The sequence below is a fragment of the Phyllobates terribilis genome, unplaced genomic scaffold, assembly GCF_046119375.1.
Source record: "Phyllobates terribilis strain yellow unplaced genomic scaffold, ASM4611937v1 Scaffold_4__5_contigs__length_816908805, whole genome shotgun sequence".
Taxonomy (NCBI): domain Eukaryota; kingdom Metazoa; phylum Chordata; class Amphibia; order Anura; family Dendrobatidae; genus Phyllobates; species Phyllobates terribilis.
In genome coordinates this window covers 118,757,453-118,782,770 of record NW_027362764.1, presented here as the reverse complement: position 1 = coordinate 118,782,770, position 25,318 = coordinate 118,757,453, and the positions used below count along the sequence as shown (strand labels likewise).

Genomic DNA, 25,318 nt, shown 5'->3' with positions numbered 1-25,318 from the left:
CATAGATTCTGTCAGTTGCTTGATCTGTTTTCGATCAACATTGCGTGCAGCAGCCACCACAGCCTCCCAGACACTGTTCCGAGAGGTGTACTGTTTTCCCTCCCTGTAGATCTCACATTTTATGATGGACCACAGGTTCTCTATGGGGTTCAGATCAGGTGAACAAGGGGACCATGTCATTATTTTTTCTTCTTTTAGACCTTTACTGGCCAGCCACGCTGTGGAGTAGTTGGATGCATGTGATGGAGCATTGTCCTGCTTGAAAATTATGGTTTTCTTGAGCGATATCGACTTCTTCCTGTACCACTGCTTGAAGAAGTTGTCTTCCAGAAACTGGCAGTAGGTCTGGGAGTTGAGTTTCACTCCATCTTCAACCCGAAAAGGTCCCACAAGTTCATTTTTGATGATACCAGCCTATACCAGTACCCCACCTCCACCTTTCTGGTGACGCGCCCAGGGGATGGGGACGACTCGGTACCCGGGCCTTTACCTGGTTTGGGGATGTCACGGTGGTCAGCTCCCGGGCTCGTACCCTGGGGTCACTCTTGAAAAAGGGGATTGGAACTTGGATAGAAATAAAAATGAAATAAATAGTTCGTGACGCCACCTGTGGTACCTGGTAAGGATTACCAGCGCTGCTGCAGACCTCCGGGGGTGATGGGATGGCAGCTGGGATGTTTCTGCTCCCCACAGGCGGAGCGAGCCCCCGGGGCAGTGTGGAGTTTGATGGTGGGTAGTGATGCTAGGACTTGTAGTGCAGAGGGAGAGATGGCGCAGCTGAAATAATTGACGGAGGCAGTGCAGTGCAGTCATCCGAGTTTTTACTCACAGTTCTTATGTAAGTTCCACAGGTACACTGTACAGGTGTCAGCCTTCCACGTCGCGCTGCGTTCACCAGACTGGGTGTTCAGCTCTTCCTCAGATTGATCAGGAGCGCTTGACGGAACCCTGCTTTCCTTATGTTCCTTACTAGACCAACTTCTCACGCTGGGTCTTCTCCCTCCTGCCCTGTGCTTCCCCACACACAGTCCCGATCAGGCACTCTGAAGTCCCTCTGGGCAACCTGGAGTTCCCGGACCTACTTGACCCTCACAGTGACTACGATGAGGCTGTGGCAACTACACCATAAAAGTCAGAAGCCTCCGTTTTTTCCAGCCAAGACCTGGAGTAACACGGCTGGTCCAGGGGCCGGTCCCCTTCTTGCGGCCTGATCCCTCTGACACCTGGCAGATTCGGGGTGTACGGGTGCTGTCCTGCACTCGCCATACCCCTGGGATCCCTTCTATAGAACGGAGCCTTACTCCTCTGATCCCCTCCTGGGCCTCTATCACTAGGCCCCAACTTGTAGAGCAGAGCTCCTGATGAGACTCTGCTCCCTGACTGACTGTCCTCACTCTCTAACCTTCTTCTGTCCTGCCACCCTAAGATGGCTTCCCTCTATATACCTCCTATAATGGTGCTCCCCTATTCTACATCCTCCACCCACACCCACTACTGGTTCCCCCTACCTTTGGTTCCCCCCACTCTAACCAGGGACAGGGCTCAGCAGGAAAACACAATGCATCTTGCCCTTCCAGCCGGCCTGGAGCAGTGAAGTGTTGAATGCGGGTGTTGGGGTTCCGGGTCGCACTCCCTCCTTACCTGAGAGAAGGAGACACCACACCTCTGGGCGACTGAACCCTCAGGGGCGCCACACTGGCATCTGAGTCGGAGTGGAGCTCTCTGCCCTTTACTGATCCAGCCTCTGGCCCATCCATCTGGCCCATCAAGAGTCACTCTCATTTCATCAGTCCATAAAACCTTTGAAAAATCAGTCTTAAGATATTTCTTGGCCCATTCTTGACGTTTTATCTTATGTTTCTTGTTCAAAGGTGGTAGTTTTTCAGCCTTCCTTACCTTGGCCATGTCCCTGAGTATCGCACACCTTGTGCTTTTTGATACTCCAGTAACGTTGCAGCTCTGAAATATGGCAAAACTGGTGGCGAATGGCATCTTGGCAGCTTCACGCTTGATTTTCTTCAATTCATGGGCAGTTATTTTGCCTTTTTTGGCCAACACACTTCTTGCGACCCTGTTGGCTATTTGCCATGAAACTCTTGACTGTTCGGTGATCACGCTTCAAAAGTTTGGAAATTTCAAGACTGCTGCATCCCCCTGCAAGACATCTCACAATTTTGGACTTTTCAGAGCCCGTCAAATCTCTCTTCTGACCCATTTTGCCAAAGGAAAGGAAGTTGCCTAATAATTAAGCATACCTTATATAGGGTGTTGATGTCATTAGTCAACACCCCTCCTCATTACAGAGATGCACATCACCAGATTTACTTAATTGGTAGTTGGCTCTCAAGTCTATGCAGCTTGGAGTAGGACAACACGTATAAAAAGTATCATGTGATTAAAATACTCATATGCCTAATAATTCTGCCCACAGTGTAGTTATGCTTATATTTATAGAGGACCATTAATTAATAATTATTATATTATATTTACTATACCATTATATTGGGTCTGTATGGAGTCTTTTATAATACTCTGATATATTATACTGTGACAGTTGATGAGCCTTTAATATAATTAAATTCCAGTTCAGGAACCAGTCTCTCATACTGGGCACTCTTTTATTTAGCCATACATATATTTTTACATCATGTTTCTGATTTTTATTGATTGACTAAATAAAATTAATTGTTTTATAATTTTGGATCTCTTCGTTTTTCTCTGCACTAATAATATAGCGCAGGTTTGGTGGATTATAGATTTGTTTGAAGTGCCTTATCTATATTTATATCCAGTTTTTTTGAAGCATGAATTAGGCAAAGGCTGAGTACGTCTAGTCGGACGGTGGCCCAAAGAGTGCAAATCGCATACTTGTTGTCACTAGACCGCCCTTTTTCCCCGCCAACACTGGTGAATCCTGACAGCATGCGGTGCGCACGCTGCGAGAATTGTAACTGCAGACTTGTACTCTAAGGCTGAAATTTTAGCAAGTAATTGCAGACTTTTAGCAAAAGACCCGACAACCCACTATCAAATTGTAAGTAATCAACCATCTAGATGACAATTTATACGTATGTCCACTGATAACACTCCTGCAGTGGTTTTTATTACAATCCTATGAGGCAAACCTGCATAAGTATGTATCCATATGGAAGTGATGGTGGCCATAATATCATCTACCAGAATAAGAAGAAAATCTAATTGCAATTTGACACAATTTACCAGAAAAGGATAATATACAGAAAATGCTCAATGTTAGTTCAACAAACTTAGCATAAATCAATATTAGCAAATCTTATACATTTTATAATAATATAAAGAAATCCGGTACTTTCTCCACTTGTAAGCCACTTCTTTTCCTCTTGAACTCATCCTGCGCTCTGAAAAACTGCTAAAATCCACCCTGCTAAAGATAAAATGGATTTCCAGTTCACTGAGAGATCAGATTTTAACGTCCTATTGATGTCTATAGAGAGCGGACATGGACTAGAGGAGCAGAGGGAGGGAGGCACAGGCATGTGCATGATATATGTGATTTTCTTTGTCTTTTTCTATTTTGGGGACACATTATACTCTATCTGATAAGGGTTGTAGAGTTAAAACATGGACATTTGAAGTAAAAATCAAGATTGACTAACAGATTAGTTAAGGCATGTCATCTATTAACAAAACATCCCTAATCACTAAAATTCAGACTGAATGCCCAGTGCTTTAACCAAAGCGGTCTCTTCATAATAAGTCAAGGATATTTAACAATTAATCTATAGTCGAAAGATATAGCTTCAATGAGTGGATGTCATGTGGAAGCGTTATGGATTAATATGGCACACAGATATGATACAGTGAATTAGTATTTCTCAAATTGTAATTACTTTACACTAATCCAAGGAAAAACTAATTTGAACATAATGAGCTTCAGTTTTATATATATATATATATATATATATATATTTTGGTGCTGTAATAACGAGTTTCTATTACATCAAGTGTCGGTTGCTTTAAATTGTAAAAGCAAAATAAAAACTGCATACATTAGCTAATGAGTAAGTTCTAATCAGGCTGGTGTACTTTCTTTTCAAAAGCCATGTCAGAATGGCTATTTCATCATGATATTAAAATGAATATTTTAAGAGAGCTCGCAAGTCCAAGTGTATTCTAGCAACTCTCACACAGCATGACTGACAGCTGCAGCTTGTACTGAGAAGTGAGATTCCAGCTGCATCAAAGAGGAGGAACACTGAGGAGCTGTCAATATGGCTAGTTAAAGAAGCACTCCCATCAAAATGTTTATCTTCTAATATATTGTAATCATCATATTATATAGCACTGTGTACTTACAATTGCTCATTTTGCCTTTCTACCCAGATAATACTTCTCTTTTCCATTGGGTCTATAACATCACGTGATTAAAAACTGACTAGCTGAGTCCTTCTAAGCTCCGTGTCGAAACAGGAGGTCAATTATCCCTGTATGACTCACCAGTCACTGCAAAAGTCAATGGCAGTGAGGTGGAGAGGAGCAGCTGGGTCAGGAGTTGAAGGGACAAGAGACTTCCTGTTTCTACATAGAGCAGAGAAAACAGAAGAATTAACTGGGTAGAAAGGCAAAATGAGCAATTGTAAGTACACAGTGCTATATAATATGATGATTGAAATATATTAAGAGAATAAAAACATTGATGGGAGGAGTGCTTCTTTACGTGAAGATTCAACAACAGCAGGGAGGAGGTACACTGAGGAGCTTGTCAATTTGGCTAGTTAAATGGAGATTCAGCCACAGACAGGAGACGGTACACTGAGGAGGTGTTAATCAGGCTAGGTGGATGAAGACTGAGCTTAAAGGGCATGTGTCAGCAGGTTTTTGCTATGTAATCTGAGAGCACCATAATGTAAGGGCAGAGACCCTGATTAAAGCAATGTGTCATTTACTAGGCTGTATTTTGCTCTTTCAATACAATCAGCTTTATCAGCAGAAAGTTATCACTACAGGACAAGCTGCTTCATTGCTTCCTACTCCAACCACGTCCCATCACTGATTAGCAGCTTTCTCAGTATACAATGTACACAGAAAGTTGTGTTGTGGGCGGGTTATACACAGCTCAACAACTGAGCTCTGCTAGATCTGCAGAAGTGAAAACTGTGATTCTATCATAATTGCTGCACCCAGGAAACCAAGTGACACATCACTGTAATCAGGGTGTTTGTCCCTACCTCATGCTCCTCTCAAATTACATAGAAAAAATCTGCTGACAGATTTCCTTTATACTTTCAAAGAGGATTATACAGATAGTCTGACATGGTTTTCAAAGTAAGTACACAAGCCTCCACAAGTCTGAGAGCTTTGTTTAATAGTATATGCACTTTGTATTGTAAAATCTGATGATAAATCCTCTTTACTATGCTCATTATCTAAGGTCTCATCACATTGAGTATTTAGGCCTTGTTTTAAATTGAAAGGTTTCCCAATAAATACATGTTACCCTCCCCACCAAAGGATATAGTAGGTGATAAATGTATGCTAGTTGTGGTTCTGACCATTGGGACCCCTAGCCATAGGACAAGGGACTAGAGTGATAGAGATAGCTGTTTTATTAGACCCATAGATGTGAATGGATCACCTGTTGAGTTTGCCCACTATTCTAACTTGATAACTAGGCTGCAAGTGTGAGGCGCTTGAGACACCATTTCTTTGGATGTCTGTATAACCATTACTCACACCAAGTGATTTCATCAGATAGCTTGACTCGACTGCAGGAGGCACATATGAAGATTCCAGGAGTTTTATTTCCAAGCTGAATTCTTGTAGGTCTGCACAATTACGGTAGGTAAAAAAGACAATTCTGAACCAGAGATGCAAAGACATGAGCCTCTTAACATGGCTGACATACACTGACTGGAGAATAAGGGAGGGAATACTGATGACGCGCCCCCTGGGCCGTGGGGTACTCGGTAGCCGGGCCGGTCGATGCTGGAGGATGTCACGGTGGCAGTGACCCGGTCCGTGATCCAGGGCGGTCAATTAAAGGGGGAAAATTAAAAGGGGAATAAAGTTTTTAGGATAATAATGTTCGTGACCCCACCTGTGGTATGTGGCTATATGGAGCCACCACTGCGGTGCAGATCCTCTGGAGCTGATGGTCACGCAGCAGAGTTGGTTCAGCTCTCCACAGGCAGAGCTTAACTCCAGGGCAGTATATAGTGATGCTATGAGGTAGATGTTGTTGGTGCGATGTAATGCAGGGCTGGTGATGACGCAGCAATAATTCCAGGACACAGTGGAGTGCAGTCTTCAGGTTTACTCACAGTTGTTTGAGACTCCAGGTTACCAGGGCCAGTGTGTAACCTCTCACGTCATCCTGTGTTCACCAGGGAAGGGGTTCAGCAACTCTCAAGTCTCTCAGGAGTGCTTAAACGGGACCCCGTTATATGTTCATTTCTCCGTCGTCTTCCCTGCGCTGGCTCTCACCCTCCTGCCCTGCGTCTCACAATCAGTGTCCCAAGCCGGTAGCCTCGGGTCTTGTCGAGCGACGTGCAGTCCCCTTGACCCTATGCGGCTACATTTTCGGCGATGTAATTGTGGTGGTTGGCAGCTGCACCTTGCAAGCACAGTAGCCTCCGGTTATCTAGCTGAGCCTGATTATTCTCCACTAGTTTAGGGGCCGGTCTCCTCTGCGGCCTGATCCATCCACGTCCGTGTAGATTCGGGCGCACCGGTGGCTTCCTGCACTCACCGTGCCCCTGGGATCCCCTCTGTCTTTGGAGCCTTCCCTCTGCTCCCGTCCTCTCTTACTCTCTCTCCTGGGCCTCTCAGACTAGGCCCGCTCTCCTCTCTCCTGAGCGGAGCTCCTTCTGAGTTCCCACTCTCCACTGTTTCTCCTCTGTACTGACCTCACTGAACTCCTTCTAGATGTTTCTCTGTCTTTTATACCCTTTCTGTCTGTGCTCCACTGATCTTCTTCCTCCACCCATACCCACTACATGGTTCCCCCTCTCTTGGTTCCCCCCCTTCCAACCAGGGACAGGGCTCAGCAGTGGATCAGTGCATCTTGCCCCTCCTGCTGGTCTGGAATGGTGTAGTGTTGGATGTAGGTGGATGGGTCCCAGGTAGTACTCCCTCCTTACCTGAGAGTGGGGTACCACACCTCTGGGTGAGATGCAGTACCTCTGTGGCGAATGAACCCTCAGGGGCGCCACACTGACATCAGAGCTTACATCAGAGCTGCGCTGCAGGGAGAGAGGTAGGAAAAACTTCTAAAAAAGGCAAACCTTATTCCATAGCAATGTAACAGCGATAATACAATGACAATACAATACAATACTGTATGATTCCCAAGTGGTGGGACTTGATACCCACCATTTCTCCACTGTTATCGGGTTTTGTGTTGGTCCCAGTGGTTGGTATCATAACGATGATTAATTTACATCACTTATCCTGTTAATAGCGAACATAACCCTTTAAGGTGAGTGGGTTAATTTTTACAATAGGATATTCTTAAACATTGATGAAACGGCATCACAAACTGAGAATAGAGAGCTCTGCAGAACTAAAAAAATTGGCAAGCGTGGTACTCATTTGCACTGCAAAATAAATACATGGTGGGCCAATTATATGGATACACCTAAATTAAATGGGAATGGTTGGTGATATCAACTTCCTGTATGTGGTACATTAGTATATGGGTGGTGACCATGGCGGCCATTATGAAGTCGGCCATTTTGGATCCAACTTTATTTTTTTCAATGGGAAGAGGGTCATGTGACACATCAAACTTATTGAGAATTTCATAAGAAAAGCAATAGTGTGCTTGGTTTTAACGTAACTTTATTCTTTAATGATTTTTTTTCAAGTTTATAACCACTTATAAAATGTGTTCAAAGTGCTGCCCATTGTGTTGGACTGTCAATGCAACCCTCTTTTCCCACTCTTGACACACTGATAGCAACACCGCAGAAGAAATGCTAGCACAGGCTTCCAGTTTCTGTTGTTTCAAATGCTGCACATCTCGTATCTTGATGGTATGGTGTGGTATATGGGGTACAAAGATAGTGTGGCCATTCTTCATCAGTGGAAACCTCAATGCCACTGGATATCTGAAATTGCTACATGATGATGTGTTGCCCCCTTTATGCACTGAAGATGGCCCGTTCCCTGAGTTTTTCCAACAAGATGGTGCACCACCACATTATGGGTGTCAGGTCCGAGCATTCCTACATGAACAGTTACCTGGAAAGTGGATTGGTCGTCGTGGGCCAGTTGAATGGCCACCAAGGTCTCCCCATCTGACCCCCTTAGACTTTTATCTTTGGGGTCATCTGAAGGCAATTGTCTATGCTGTGAAGATACGAGATGTGCAGCATCTGAAACAACGGATACTGGAAGCCTGTGCTAGAATTTCTTCTGCGGTGTTGCTATCAGTGTGACAAGAGTGGGAGAACAGAGTTGCATTGACAATCCAACACAATGGGCAGCACTTCGAACACATTTTATAAGTGGTCATAAACTTGTAAAAAACTCATGAAAGAATAAAGTTACGTTAAAACCAAGCACATCATTGTTTTTCTTATGAAATTCTCAATAAGTTTGACGTGTCACATGACCCTCTTCCCATTGAAAAAAATAAAGTTGGATCCAAAATGGCCGACTTCAAAATGGCCGCCATGGTCACCACCCATCTGGAAAAGTTTTCCCCCTCCCATATACTAATGTGCACAAACAGGAAGTTGATATCACCAACCATTCCCAATTAATTTAGGTGTATCCATATAAATGGCCCACCCTGTACAACCTGTAATTCAGTGCCAGAAGATCAACTCCTAGCTCACTGATGGTGAACCTTTTGGAGACCGAGTGCAATAACTGCAATCCAAAACCCATTTATTTATAGCAAATTGCCAACACGTAATTATACCTGAATACTGAGGTTTTAGTTTAGAAAAACAACTGATACATTAGAGCGTTATAGAGTCTATAGCGGAGAGATTGTAAGCGCTGCACTTCAAACCTAAGATACTAACCACCCACCAATTGCAGAGGACTTTTAATCAAAACTAAAATTACAAAGTTGTTTGTTTTTACTACCTCTTTGCAATTGTAAACCTTTATCATGATGAGAATATCCATTTAAGACAGGGATGTCATACTCAAATACACAGAGTGCCAAAGTTAAAACCTTGGACAAAGTCGCGGGCCAAACTTTGTTAAAAAAAAAATGTATACAATTGAGGAAGTTTTTCCTTATCAAATAAAATAATTAACTTTTGGAATCATAGTGGAATAATATAATATGTTATGTAAAAGCAGTAAAAAGCATATGGCCCAATTTAAATATCTAATAACAAAGCATAAAAAAACCTTGAATAATACAGATAATAAAGTAGGATGCAAACAAAACTGTCCCCAAACACAGTATGATACCACCACAGTATAATGACCATACTGTACCCCTCTCCCTCAATCCCAACAAAGAATGGAGACTCCATCACAGTATGAATCTCCAACTGTAATCCCCACACAGCCCTACATACAGCATAATGGCCCCACATAGTGCTCCACACAGTGTAATGGGCCCCACATAGTCCTCCATACAGTATAATGGCCCCACATAGTCCTCCATACAGAATAATGGGCCCCACATAGTCCTCCACACAGTATAATGGACCCCACAGAGTCCTCCATACAGTATAATGGCCCCACATAGTGCTCCACACAGAATAATGGGCCCCACATAGTCCTCTATACATTATAATGGCCCCATATAGTGCTCCACGCAGTGTAATGGGCCCCACATGGTGCTGCACGCCGTGTAATGGGCCCCACATAGTGCTGCACGCCGTATAATGGTCCCACATTAAAATAATAATAATAACTTCTCACCTCTGCTCGTTCCAACGCTGATCTGGACTTCACATATTACAGTCCTACCTGTGGGCACGTGCGCCAACTCCTCACCCTCCTCAGTGCTTCACTAGCGCCGCAGCCACTCTCCTGAGGCCACATGCCTGGCTCCGATTAGGCCGCGCGCCTGGATCAGATCAAGCCGCGCGCCCAGCTCCCATCAGGCCGCGCACGTGCAGATTAGAGGGGCTGCAGCTCTAGTGAGAGGGGATGGTGCGCGTGCTGAGGAGAGTGGTGGCGGTCGCAGTGCCCTGGCACAGGACACATCGCGCATGGGCACCGGCTCCGGAGACAGCGCGCTGTCACAGGTGATGGAACTGGCTCAGAAGGCTGGCTGTGGTGCTTGTGCTGATCCTATGGCTCGCGTGCTAACAAGGAGGGCTCTGCATGCCACATGTGGCATGCGTGCCATAGGTTCACCATTGCTGTCCTAGGTGATGAATAGAGGCCACTGAGTGTGAGGGCTAGAATCCATTCTCTTATGACCATATGGCATTTTTTTCTGTGGTTTAAAGTTCACTATCTCAATAGAGAAATTTCCTGTTAAAGTGTCCTGATGATTTAATCTTTATTTCCAAGACAATGTTAGGTCACTGATGCTGAGGGACCGTCTTAAAAGTGTTGTCCAATCTAAAATGTAGAGTCTGCAGTTACTCTGTATGACTGCAAACTTGTGAATCCCTCGGCGCATGCACAGTGCACTGCGAGGATTCAATGTTGTCTGCCCCGGGAACGGAGGCCAAGTATACAATATGAATTCTCCTGGACAGAACCTGTCTATTGGGAGCAGTTGCCTATTGAGTGCTGCGTCAATACAAGTGTATTGAGGTGGCTGCGCCCACTAGACGGGCTCTGCCCAGGAGTATATGACTCGCCCCCTGGGCCGTGGGGCACGCGGATCCGGGCAATAGGGAAACGATGGGGGTAGTAGTGGCGGCCCGGTCCCGTGGCTCAGGGTGGTCAGGCCAATGGTAGTCTGCTATGTACTGGTTGATAATGTCCGACTACGCCACCCGTGGATTTGCGGTCATTAGGTACCGCCGCTGCAAGGCAGACCGCTGGGGCTGATGAGGTGTGCAGCTGGGATGGTGTGACTCCCCACGGGAAGAGTGCGGCCCCAGGGCAGTGTAGTGGATGGTGGGAGTGATGGTGGTGAGAGTCCCAGTACCGGTAGTGCTGGAGGCGCGAAGGAGCACACAGACAATAGGTTGCAGTCCAGGGTCTTTACTGAAACAGGTAAACTGACCCATAAACAGTCCCAGCTAGGAGGGGACCTGGATGTCTGAGAGCAATGGGGAAATTGGCCCTGGTCAGGGTGAGGGTGTAGGCCTACCGTGCTTTCTGCGCTCCTTCTGGCTATCTCCTCATTATAGGGTAACAGCTCACGTTTCCGAGCTCTCCGTGTATTCTCGCCTGTATGGCCTGCGACGTGGGTTCCTTTCTGCTCCCAGCCTTGTACGGCTTTACTGGTCCCTTCGGTTGTGGCAGGGCCTCCAGGCTTCTTAGGCCGAAGAATATACAGTCCCTTGCGAACTAGTTCTCTGCTGGAGGATGTAGAATCCTCCCAGCCTCAGACACCAAAGTCTGGTAAAGTAAGTCCGTTATCTGCCAAGACAGGCTCTCTTCGCCTCTTGTCTCTGGCTTGTGGCTCTCCTCCTGCCACACTTCCTCTTAGGTGCCGTGCAACTGTCTGTCCCTGCTCTGCTCTGGGACACGTCTCAGTGCTGAGACAGGCCATCAAGTTCTCTCTAAGCCTGCTCTCAGTGCCAGCTTTTATAGGGGCAGCCAGCTTCCCCTACTGGCCTGAGACAGGAGGCATTGCATGCTAATGTTCCCCTGACCAGAGAACCTCCCCCTTGCTCTCAGACACAGCTTTAATTATATTTGTGGCATCCAGGCCAGGGTGACACATATACATAATGCATACTTGATCGCCGTTCCCACCGCAGACACCTGTGATTTCTCGCAGCACATAGTGCATGCGCTGGGAGGATTCACAAGTAGGCATGAGTGGACCCATGGAAGTGGTTCTGGTACCCAACCCGAACATTAGTCCAAAATTTGGTTCAGGTACCAGAACTGTACCTGAACTTGAACAAGAACCCAAACAATATTGAAACTAATCAGCACCTAAACTTTGGAGCTGGAAAATCTCTCTTTCTCCCGGACTTTCCTGGGACTCCGAACATTAAAACAGACTTCCAGAAGAAGTCAGTGTTCAGAGTTTAGCACCGGACACTAACTGTTCGGTACGAACACTGAACTTTTAAGTTTGGGTTCGCTCATCTATATTCACATGTCTGCAGTCACACAGAGTGACTGCAGACCTTTCATTTTAGACCGAACAACCCCTTAAATGACTTGACACTACCATGCTGTGATGGAGCTCGTATGACATTACTCCATCGAGAGGAAGCTTTATGCAATCAGACTAATCACAAGGCCTTCATTTATTTTTTTTTATAGCAATCTCTATGTTTTCTCCACAAGAAGAGCTCTGTTTGGTCAAAAACATTGTTTCTAATAAAAAAAATGGCAACAAAATATGGAACGCTGCCTTGTAGAAATCGTTCTTTCATTTACTTCCACAAAATAATTTTGACAGAATCCAAGTGAATTATTCATGTTTTTTTCACTGATAATTGCCATTATGACTTTCCTTTTTGTTGTTTTATAATAACAAAATTCTTGTTTTATGCGTTATGTGTGGGAGTTTGTTTTCTATATGAATGTGTCACTTTTTGTCCAATTAGATTGTCTCCTAAGCTTCGGCAGGCTCGAATTCATAGTAAAGTTGATTTGACAGGGGCTTACATTTTTGTTGCAGCTAAATATTACCGGCATGGCATCATTAGTCTGGGAGAAATGAGACTACAGTATGGGTAATAACAGTTAACAATACACAATTGTTTTTCATACAGCTCTGCTTCAAGTGTTTAGTTGAGCCATTAGACTATTGATTTTTGCCTCATGAATGCTAACGCTTCTATCTCGTCTGTATTTCAGAATGAGCAGCCAATCTTCTCTAAGGACGGCAGAAAGTTCTTCTTTGTGAGAGCAATTCCGCAGTTAGGTCGTGGGAAATTTCACCATATTGCTGTTTCTTCATCACAAGTAAGTCATTGCTGTGCAATACGGCTCACAAAACGACTAGCGACTAAAGATATTTTTCTTAGTATACCAAAAGTGCTGTTGTTTGGGCATTGTATCAGATTTTATGAAATTTGTCTAAACCTAGCAATAGAAGAAAATAATGATAACTCACCTTTCCAATCCCCTGCTGTTCCAGGATAACTGCTCTGGTGGTCCGCACATGTCCAATACGATGATCGATGTACCGCAGTGCTTCAGCGATAACATGCAGTGCATGCCAGCATCACTGCTGAGACCAGTGATTGGCTGCAGCGTTCATGTGAATCGTACAACACCAGCTGCAGGACCATCGGGAACCACCAAGGAGCATACCTACAGTCGGGAACACCTAGTCGGGAACTACACCACTGGAGTAGTGGGGGATTTGAAAGATTTTATCATGTGAACACATTGCCTGGTGTTAGGCAATTTTCATAACATTTTGGAATAACCCTTTGATTCATGGAGACCTTCCTGATAGATTAGAAAGACTCTTAAAAGGGGTCTGTACAGGAGTCTCCATTCTGTCAGTCTATGAAAATCGGTCATCCGCGTGCAGTCCGAATTTTTTTTTTCATGGACCCATAGACTTGCATTACTGATTTTGATCCGACACTCTGATCAAAATTGGACAGTCTCTGATTTTTTTCTCAGGAGTACTCGGTCCGAGGAAAAAAATTGCATAAGTGCACAGCTCCATAGAATATCATAGGTACAAGTGCTATCTATGAAAACCCTGAATAGCACTTTTACAAGAAAATCGGTCATATGCACAAGCCCCTAGAAACAGCACCACATTGGTGTTGACGTCACTGCTTTCTGGGTCTTCTATCCTTGGATTACGATATCGGAGAGAATGAGACACAGGACAGGATGTATGTGTCAAACAAGCTCTAACTTTATTACAAAGCATAGGGTTTATATACACCCTGAAGGCAGGAAACGGATTTACCATACAGTACAGACCAAAAGTTTGGACACACCTTCTCATTTACATTCTGATGACTAGCAAGGACACGTTAGTCTCTATTGATACAAGGAAGGAACATTTAGCTGTTGTTTTGACCTAAAGTAACTGTCAGACTTATATAGCATAGATGGGGCCTTTAAACTTGAGGGACCTCATCTTCTGCTATAACATTCCGTCCTTTTGTTCCTTCATTTATCAATATGAATTTCTATATTTTCTTTTAGTACAACGCTGAATACACATTAGAAAAAACTTAAAAACCAAATAAACCGCAAGACACATTAGCAAAACCTGAAAAATAGCTTGCACTATACCAGCCAACCACCCACCGATACCTTTAAACCAATTAACGGGATTTAGAAAGGAAAAGGTGTTTGCCCACCAGGAATCCTGATTCTTGAGGTTGGCCTCATCATAAAGTCTCCTTAATTTTACCACGTCTTCTAACTTATGTTTCAGCGTCAATACACTAGAATTGTCTATATAATGGCAGCATGCGGGCCCTATTATCTGAACAGTTCACCCAAAAGTTTATCTCTTCCCATGAGACTGGAACAGCGAGAAAAGGTATGCTAGTGGATGTCACAGGGGCATGTGTACATATCCAACAATTAACAATAGTCTGGTTTTGCTCCTTTAATCCATCGATTAGAGCAAGATGGTGTTTAATGAATCTATTGTCGCCTCCATCTGTAGTGCCCAACGTAGTCCATGCACCTGTGGTCGCAAGGATGCAGGTAAGTATAAACAATGTCTTCATTCTTTGTCCGCTGGTTCTCCTAGTATCTTTTTGCAATGGGACGCGTGGATCCAGGCCTCTTTTCCCTCTATCTTAACGGCTGTGCTTGTGGTCAGCAGAACTTGAAAGGGTCCGTCAAACCGTGGATCTAGGCTTTTCCTCACATGTCTTTTTATAACCACCCAGTCTCCAGGTTGCAGCGTATGGCTGCTAGAGTCTTGATCTGGATCTGGAAGAGAACTGAAGACATTATCATGTATTTGCTTAATATTTTTGTGTAAAGCCCTCACATAGGAACTTAGCACATGGTTGTTCACTTCTAATGCTTGCGGATAGAAACACCCTAGGCTGGGTACGTTGCCAAACAATATCTCATATGGAGAGAGTCCAGTCTTTTTATTGGGCGTATATCTTCCTGAAAACAGAGCAAGCGGTAAACAATCCGGCCATGGTTTTCCTGTTTCAGCCATGGCTTTCTGAATTTTTAATTTCAATGTCCCATTCAGTCTTTCCACTTTACCACTACTTTGCGGGTGATATGGGGTGTGGAATGCTTGTTGAATTCTTAGAGCTGACATGACTTCATTCATTATTTCACCTGTGAAGTGTGTACCTCTGTCACTCTCAATTACCTCTGGTACCCCAAACCTGCAGACCACCTCGGCAAGCAGTTTCTTTGCGGTTGCCGCAGCCGTGGCTTTGGCAATCGGGAAAGCCTCTGGCCTCCTGAGAACAAATCAATACAGACCAACACATATTCCCATGATCCTGACTTTGGCAGCTGAATATAATCAATTTGCAGTCTCTGGAATGGATAGAGGGGCCAGGGGGTGTGTTTGGGTGGTGTTTTAACTACTCTACCCTGATTATGTGTAGCACATATCATGCACCCTTTTATCAGTCGTTCAATACCGGTGGAGAATCCTGGTGCCACACAATATTTCTGCATCACATTCATCACAGCCGTTTTAGATTGGTGTACCGGTCCATGTAGCATCTGGGCAGCCGCTGGGTACAGTGCCCTTGGAAGGCATTGTCGTGTCCCTTTCCCCCATACCCCATTTGCTTCATTCAGGCATGCACCTTCCTTTAACCACTTATCAACCTCCTCCTTTTGAGCCTGAGCCTGCATTTGGGATAAGATGTCCTCCGACACAAAGGGGTTTTTAGGGGCACTTAACTGACGTACTGTTGGCCCTTGTTGCGGCTTACAGGCTGCTGTTTTTGCTGCTGCATCTGCCATCACGTTTCCTCTACTCACCTGGTCGGTGCGTCTGGTATGTGCTCTTATCTTTATGACAGCTACTTTTTTGGGTAGTTGTAGTGCATCAATTAACTGCTGGACCGCATCAGCATTCTTTATGGGGTGTCCTGCTGCCATCAGGAAACCTCTTGACTTCCATATGGGACCAAAATCATGTGATATACCGAATGCGTACCTAGAATCCGTGTAAATGTTAACAATCCTACCTTCTGCTAGTTTACAGGCCTCGGTTAGGGCCCTAACTTCGGCCTCTTGAGCCGATTGGTGTGGGAGCATTGGTTCTGCCTTGATTACTGCATTGAGGGAGACAACTGCATATCCAGTATGGAAAGTACCCGAATCGTCCTGATGACGGGATCCATCTACAAAAAATTCAAAATCTGCATTTTCTAATTCATGTTCAAATACAGTAGGTAAACCTGCCGTTTCTTGTGCCATCATTAGTACACAGTCATGAGGAACTTCCTCTCTTGGATCTTCCTTAAAAAGCACAGTACCTGACCCCTCCTTTAGATCCGAGATAGGTAACAAAGTTGCTGGGTTCAAAGTAGTACACCTCTGTAAAGAAACATTGGGAGGCATTAGCAGTGCACATTGTAACCTGAGATGACGTGCTGCTGAGAGGTGAGCTGGTTGCACTTGGTTCAATATAGTATAGACATCATGAGGTGTTAGAACGGTGAGCGGGTGGTCAAGAACAATGTCTGCGGATTTATGGAGTAATAGTCCAACAGCATGCAGAGCACGTACACAGGATGGTGCACCTCTGGCTACCGCATCTAATCTGCCACTAAAGTAGGCAACAGGTCTCTGATTATCACCGTGTGTTTGAGTTAAAACTCCTGCTGCATGTCCAGCTTGTTCATGAAGGTACAGAGTAAATGGGAGCTCATAATTAGGTGTACCCAAAGCTGGAGCGGCCAAAATACGGTTTTTAAGAGAATAAAAACAGTCTATTGCCTCTGATGTTAATACAAAAGGTGTTGGGGTAAGACAGTCATAAAGGGGCTGCATCAAAACAGAGATGGCATGAATCCACTGTCTGCAATAGGAAACAAGTCCAAGAAAAGTTCTGAGGGCTGCAACATTGTTAGGGACGGTGAATGCCTGTACTGCTTGTTTGCGTGCATTTGTTAAATGACGGGCTCCTGGTGTAATGCAATGTCCCAAAAAGGTGACTGAAGATTTACAAAACTGAAGCTTATCTTTCGATGCCTTGCAGCCAGCTCGGTAGAGAAACAACATAAGCGATATGGTTGCACTATGACATTTTTTCCTAGAAGGGGCACAAATGAGCAGGTCATCGACATATTGCAAAACAACGATATGTGGTTCAGACCATCCTTCCAGTATTTCCTGCAGACTTGCAGTGTACATGGTGGGGGAGTTCTGGGCACCCTGTGGCAACACTGTCCATGTATATTGACTGCCCTAGAACGTGAAAGCAAACAGGTACTGGCAGTCAGGATGTAATGGTACACTGAAAAATGCATTTGCCAAATCGACCACTGAAAACCAAAGAGAGTTAGAAGGTATCTGTGACAGAAGAGTATGCGAGTTGGGCACAACTGGTGTTAGAAGTTCTGTGGCTTTGTTAACCAACCGGAGGTCATGGACCATTCTATATGCGGCTGGTTGTCCTGGCACGCTCTTTTTCTTTACTGGGAACAGGGGAGTGTTGCAAGGGGACTGGGTTTTGACTAGGACTCCCCTGTGTAGTAATTTTTGGACTTGCTGGGCTATGGCATTCTCCTGAGCCGAGCTAAGGGAATACTGCCTCTGTTGAGGTAAGATTGCTCCTGGTTTTAATTTCACCATTACTGGTTGAACTCTTAACCTACCGACATCTGTTTTGTCTGAGGCCCAAAAGTCATGTGGTACAGCATGCTCCAATATCGGGGGAAACTCATTTTTCTCTTCTATTCCTGCTATATCTAGCGACATAATTTTGCAAAGGGTACTTGGTTTTAAACCTGGGGTCATGGTGACAGTGCCATCGGGATGATATTCAATATGTGCTTGTAATTGGGACAACACATCATTTCCCAAAAGATTACATTGGCCTCGGGGCGATATCATGAGCTGACTATGTACAGTAGCTCCTTGAATTTGCAGGGGAATTCTCTTGGTGACAGGAGCAGGACAGACGGGGAATTGAAGGGGGTGGCAATGACATGATGTGAAAAATCAGTGTCAGTGTATGGCCAATCACCTTGCGTAATTACTGAATTGTCGGCCCCCATATCTACTTGGAAATCGATTTCATGTCCCCCTGGTAGGTTCACCTGCACTATACAACTGGGAGTTGGGGGTAAGGAGATGAGGGGGTTCATGTGCAAGCTACCCTTATCCTATGAGGGTGTTGTTTGGTCGGCTGGAGGACCCGTACTCTGAGCATTTGGATACGGGTTGGTCCTACGGTCCTTTCTAAAATGTCCTGGCTTTTTACATCCGTAACATGGTCTCTGTCCCCCTCCTGCAGTCCGTCCTTTGTCTCTGTTGTTTCTAGGGGTAGTCTCTACTATGTGTTCTCTGGCAGCTCTCTTTGCCTGCGCTATGTCCTGCTGTGCTCCCTGGGCTATTCTAGCCAAATCCTCTGCTTTCACTGATCTCCAGTCTGGTCTACTTGCTTTTACCTTCTCTGCAGTCTCCTTCTTTAGTCCATTCATGAAAGCACTTGCTAATACCCTCTCACTAGTCTTATTTTCGGGAATAAATCCCATTTCTGACCAAGTTCTCCTTAATGCCCAAAAGTAATCTTTGGGGTCTTCTTCCTTACCTTGAACCCGGTCTTCTAGTGTAACCTGCCTCTCTGCCTGTCTGTCTTTACATGCCTTTACCAACGCTGCTGCGAATATGACTCCGGCTGCTGCATCATTAGATTCTGCATCTTCGGGTCCGGTCCTATTGGCATACTGTTTTTTTGTCTCATCTATTAACCTATCATAGCGGGCTTCATCTGCCAATTTTCCCTTAATTACCCCTTGTAAATCCAACCTAGTTGCATTGTACGTATCCTGTATGGTTCTTATCATTCTGGCAAAACCCATCGGGGACTGGGACGGATCTGGCAACTGGGAAATCAACGCCAATTGTTCTGAGGGACTCCATGGTCTATACATTAACATTGTAAGGGTTTCTTGACCTGGAACAACTGCGTCCCCTACTGCTGCTGCTGCTGCTGCACCCAGTGCTTCTGGCACAACTACCGTTCTCATTGGGAATAGACTAGCTGGGTGGGGTCTCGGTCCTCCACATGCCACACAGATGTCTACTGTCAAGGGGTTCTGTTGTCCACATCTGGGGCAAACTCAGCAATTGGGTTCCTGGGAATTCTGGTACTTGGGTGGAGGTGATGTCGGGGGCAGATAGGGAGAAAAATCTGTCATTCCGGTTTCTGTCAGTCTGTAACATCCGTCTCCTAGTTCTTCAATCTTTCCTTCAAAATGAGCGCATGCATTCATCCATACATCCACTGTCTTCAACAGACCCTTATCTTTCAGCCATCCATGATAGGAGTTAAAGAAAGATTTCCATTTCTCTCCGTTCATCTCTCCATTTTTATTCATTCCCGCCTTACACAATATTTTGTCAATTCCAATCAGTGCCTGTTTCCCTTCTCTGCGTACTACTAAGTCTTTGGCTGTAACGCCTTCTTTGGCATTTTGGTTCCCCATTCTTTCGGTTCTCCCTACTTAGAGTACACTCCTCAGTCACTTAGACAATGGGCCACAAAGGTTTCTGAACCACACCACTACTTGCCCTCCAGGACTTATACGCCAACCAGAAAAACAGACCAAAAACACCGATCCCGAGACACACCCACAACACAATCATCGGATCCATAATTTCATTCTTAAGTTTTTCCAAAGGATAGAAGGCAGGACTGACAATTTATCTGAGGGGATTCTACTGGTTCAAAGGGACCTGAGCCAGACAACAATCTGTGAATTACCTGGGAGCCGACCGTTCGGAGGTGAGGGAGTCTCTTCTATGTAGTGATATAATTTAGGTAGAATATAACAGTTATTCTTACCTCAGCGCTGTATATATCACCAACAGAGAGCTTCGCTTGTCCCACGTCTCGGACCGGTCGAGCACCCCTGGGTAGATTAACTCAGGTCCCTGTTCGGGCGCCAGCTGACGTCACTGCTTTCTGGGTCTTCTATCCTTGGATTACGATATCGGAGAGAATGAGACACAGGACAGGATGTATGTGTCAAACAAGCTCTAACTTTATTACAAAGCATAGGGTTTATATACACCCTGAAGGCAGGAAACAGATTTACCATATATGGTCCGATTATACAATTCAGTACACAAAGACTGGTTTCTCTTCTCGTGATGTCTATGCTTGTGTTGAAACATCCAATCGGACACATTTAATTAGACACATTTAATCAGATACATTATGATGACTAGCAAGGACACGTTAGTCTCTATTGATACAAGGAAGGAACATTTAGCTGTTGTTTTGACCTAAAGTAACTGTCAGACTTATATAGCATAGATGGGGCCTTTAAACTTGAGGGACCTCATCTTCTGCTATAACATTGTCAAATTTGTATGAGAATTAGATGCCGGGAATGGAAGTTGTTCTGCGCTCTGTGGAGTCATGACAAACCAGTAGAGGAATAAAAAGGTTTATTTTCTGCACTTTTCAGAGTCGACCGAATCCTTCCTCAGGACAACCATACATAACACAAGTGTTATGTATGGTTGTCCTGAGGAAGGAGTTGGTGAACTCAAGCGCATAGACAATAAACCTGCCAGGAATGGAAGTGTTATGCATCGTTGTCCTGAGGAAGGAGTCAGTGGACTCAAGCGCATAGACAATAAACCTGCCAGGAATGGAAGTGTTATGCATAGTTGTCCTGAGGAAGGAGTTAGTGGACTCAGAAATGCATAGACAATAAACCTGCCAGGAATGGAAGTGTTATGTATGGTTGTCCTGAGGAAGGAATCGGTGGGCTGTACATTTTTATTCCACTACTGGTTTGTCGTATCTCCAGAGAGCGCAGAAAAACTTCCATTCCCGGCATCGAATTCTGATATATCCTCAGGAAGCTGCAGCATCTGGATTCCAAGCTTCTTAGGTGTTGTGTCTCACACAACCCTATTAGATGGGCAGTTCTGTTACTTCTTTACCAAACATTTACGTTGGATAAGACCCTATTGCACTCTTACATTTCTGCATAAATTTGTATGAGCTCCGATCCCCTGAAGCAAATAGAGCTGAGCTGCGATATCACACTTATGTTGGGAACAGGAGGGCAAAGCCAGTTTTAGGCCACATTCACACGTTCAGTATTTGGTCAGTATTTTACATCAGTATTTTTAAGCCAAAACCAGGAGTCGGTGATAAATACAGAAGTGGTGACGTGCTTCTATTATACTTTTCCTCTGATTGTTCCACTCCTGGTTTTGACTTACAAATACTGATGTAACATACTGACCAAATACTGAACGTGTGAACGTGGGCTTAAAAAAATTGTGTCCCAGGCAAAATTCTAAGTGGGGACCCAGAATCTGAAATACTACACTAAGAATAACAACGTCATAATCCTGTAGACTTTTTATAGATTGTGCATATAGATGCGACCACATGGTCATAGCCTCAGTTCTCACTGTGACAATAAGCATATACATTTGTCACAATTAATTCAGATTTTTTTTTTTCTTTTTCATTTCAACCTTTCCATTTATCTTTTAGGCTAACAACAGTAATGACAATTTACAGTCCATTACCTCAGGAGACTGGGATGTTACCGAGATTCTTGCGTATGATGAAAAGAATCAAAAAATGTAAGTAGATGTTATCATGCATATAACCCTCATATTACTTATATAACCAGTACATAAAGCTCATGGATCAGTAACGGCTCCAAAAGAGTTAAGCTGTAAATATTGAGACTCATTAACTCACCAGAATTCACAAAATAAGTCTCCGTATACAAAGATGTTGAAAAATTATCTGGCATTTTATTTTCTAACTTAGTAACAAAGTTCGGTATCATTTATTACATAGGGGGAAGATATTTTGAAGTGAATGCAGTAATGTTATCCATAGTGATCATTCTTTCCTAATATTCACTAAATTGTGGACTATCTGATGAAATATAAGTCCAATGTATTACATATTTTTAGGTTTTACTTCATTACGTAAAGCAGTCCATAGACCATAGGCCATTAGGTGGCTGTTACACGACCTCATCTGGCTGCTGTTAGCGGCTGTCGGGCACCCAGAGCATCTGATTTCCAAGGAAAAAATTAAATACGCAGGTGGAATTTTCTTATCTAGTTGTTTAGAGAATCAGCCCTGAAGGCGTTTTTAGCTCTTCATTCTTTTCTCCTATATAATGTACAGTACTTTGCATTCAGCAGAGCATGATATTGGAGAATGGCATGATATTGGAGGAATAATCTTCATCTTGAACCATTCAGTCAACAGCAAAAACATATCTGTGGTCATCCACAGTCAGCTCATCCCTACTGTGGATCCTCCCAAGCGCATGCGCTGTGCCCTGTGAGAATTCACCGGTGTCTGCAATGGAAACGGCGGTCAAGTTCTATGTTTGATAAATCTTCACTTGAACTCATAATTACAGAATTTCATTATGAGTAGTTCTCAAAAGTGGTTCAGAAAAGATGGGAAGTCAGCAGGTTGCAGTATTTTCCCTATTTATCTGAGGTGCTCCTAGATGTCAATTTTCGATCCAAGAGCTGCCTTGAAAAAAGACAGATAGCACTCGGACCAAGGTTTTTCTATAGGATTGACCATGTTTTCATGGATGGAATGTTGGCATGAAAAATATCACAGCATGCACTAGTTTCTTCCATATTTCAGTTGAGACCCACCCATTCAAGTCTAAATGTACACCAAAAAAAATCGAATACCATACAAATCAACCAAACAGCATCCAAGTTTTACAGATGCATTACAATTTCTTAACATAAACTGTATTTGGTCTTGTAAATTTTAAAGGGAACTTGACACCAGGTTTTCCCAATATAAACTAAAGTCAACATCTTTAATGCCTTTTCTACAGCCTTTTGGCAAGCTATATATAAGTCCCCAGCCCTCCATGCATATCCCAAAAATTACCTTTTATAATCTCTTCATACGGCACAGTCCAGTCAGATGAATGTTACTGGTCTTGCTTCGGCAGCTTCTCTATCCCTGCAATCTCCATCCTTCTTCCCTGCTTAATGTGCATGATATGTTCTACATCATCCATACAGCACCCTCATTCTTGTTCCTGCGCAGTGCACCCCGTAAGGTCAGAGCAAAGTACTGTAATGTGCTTGCGCCGGAAGAGGCCAAAGAGTGTCGAGGACCCGGAAGTAAAGGCGGCACACGCGCATTACAGTACTTTTTACATCTGTGCAGGAGCAAGATTGGGAGACATTGCCTGGATGATGTAGGACATATTATGCATATAAAGCAGGGCAGGAGGACGGTGATTGCGGGGATAGAGGAGGCGCCGAAGCGAGACAAGTGACACACATTGAACGGGACCACATCATAGGAGGGGATGATTATAAAAGGTATTTATTGAGATCTGCAGAGTGGGTTGAGAACATGTATTCAGCTTGCTAGACTTTTGAAAAAGAGGCATTAAAGGTGGTGGCCATAGTTTATATTGGAGAAACCTAGTGACCAGTTTCCTTTAATAACTGCCAGTGTATATAAACTGATGCCACACAAATTGCATACTGATAACAATACTGATTAAAAATCGGTCATTTTTCTGGATGATTTTCTATGCCCTTTAATGAACTTAGCCTAACAATGTGTTTAGTAATAGGAGTTTCCAGTTAGGCCATAATAAAGCCTTTGGACATAATGGAATCTCTGTCACTGCTGAAGGCTGAACACTTAGGATAAAAGGCAATAAAACCCAACAAGAGTATATTAAGCTTAATAAAATAATTTTATTAAATACAATATAATTAAAATATACTCATAACAATATAAAGGACAGATGATGCTGTGTATAAGCAGTGACATACAATAATAATATAACAAACGACTATGTCCGCACACTGTGCAGAGTTCTATAAAGAATCACCCAAATGCTACTTAGTTTTCTGGGATATAATTTTCTTCTAGTAAAGTAGTGGGTAAATCAAATACAAATGAAACATATATGCACTTACATGCATTGCCACTGGTTTGTATGATGTCCCTGCTGCCCCAACGCACGTTTCGCTCTTTCTTTGTCAGGAGGCATGTGTTGGGGAGAGCACTGTTAAATGACATCAGTGTGCCCAGTACGGTGCTTCCTAAATGGGGGGTGTAGATCATATATTCTGACGTCACCCACATATAAGGTGTGCTTTGGCTTGGGGACGTTTGATGTGTGTAAAAAATGCATCAAAAATGCTACATGTGAAAAAGCCCTAACTATCTCTGGACATTAGATGTTTAGGAAAATAACCAAAGGCCATGTTGTATTTTAACCAGCCTAAACCTTTGTTCCCTCCAGATCTGACAGCCAATTATCTATCTTTCCCATTGGTAATAAACATGAATATAAGCCAATGGATTTCTTCTAGTCAGATGTAAAGGTAGATTGGGCTTTCTATAAAACAAGTAGAAATTAATAATAATTTTTAGTAAAAGGATAATCCTCTCTACACCAACATATTTAAATATATTATTGGCAGTACACTAAAAAATATTAAAATTGATATCTTGGAAGTGTAGGCATCTAGATGGAAGAATTCCTGGGACAATTGCTTGCTTGCCTTGCCAATAATTCAGCACTGCTGCTAATGATATGACTTACTAACTTTGTTATGAGAAAGTTATCCAAAAGTTGCTAATATAAACTGAATTTCTACAAGACTAATGATAGCAATTGTCCAACCCGATAAAAGATGTCAACTATTGCAAGTCCCGTCATTTCTAGCCAGAGTGAAACATAATAAAATGCGCTTTTACTCAGTTTCCAGTTGCCATACAGAGAAGGCGTTCTGTGTGTGTTAGGTCGCAGATCCCTGACTCTTGAGGTCTGACAATCATTGAGAATTCACAAAGGTTTCAATAAGAGACTGTGAATCTTTTCATCAATCTCGGCTTCCCACGTCTTTTCAGGAGGAAGCTTCTGTCAGTGTCTGTTGTTGACAGAGGAGAAAAAAACTATTCAAAAAATTTCTGGGTCACTTTAAAAGGAAGTTTTGGGCTTGTTAGTTTGACAATGGGCAAGATTTGTAAAGTGAGAATGAACTCACAAGATTACGCAATCATCCGGCTGCCCTTGGCGATTTGTCATCTTCCACCTGTAATTATTCTGCCTCATAAACTATGACATGATTC

At 43.7% G+C, this 25,318-nt stretch overlaps 1 protein-coding gene across 4 annotated transcripts in view; it reads left to right on the top strand.

Annotated features, from left to right (window-relative positions):
* DPP6 (dipeptidyl peptidase like 6) overlaps positions 1–25,318 on the top strand; it is a 2,068,973-nt gene that overhangs the window by 1,927,214 nt on the left and 116,441 nt on the right. For all 4 annotated transcript variants that reach the window (XM_073677704.1, XM_073677702.1, XM_073677705.1 and 1 more), the window contains 2 exons: positions 12,898–13,005; positions 21,710–21,801. In XM_073677704.1, the coding sequence (XP_073533805.1) occupies positions 12,898–13,005; positions 21,710–21,801 (200 nt within the window). The remainder of the gene's footprint in view (positions 1–12,897; positions 13,006–21,709; positions 21,802–25,318) is intronic.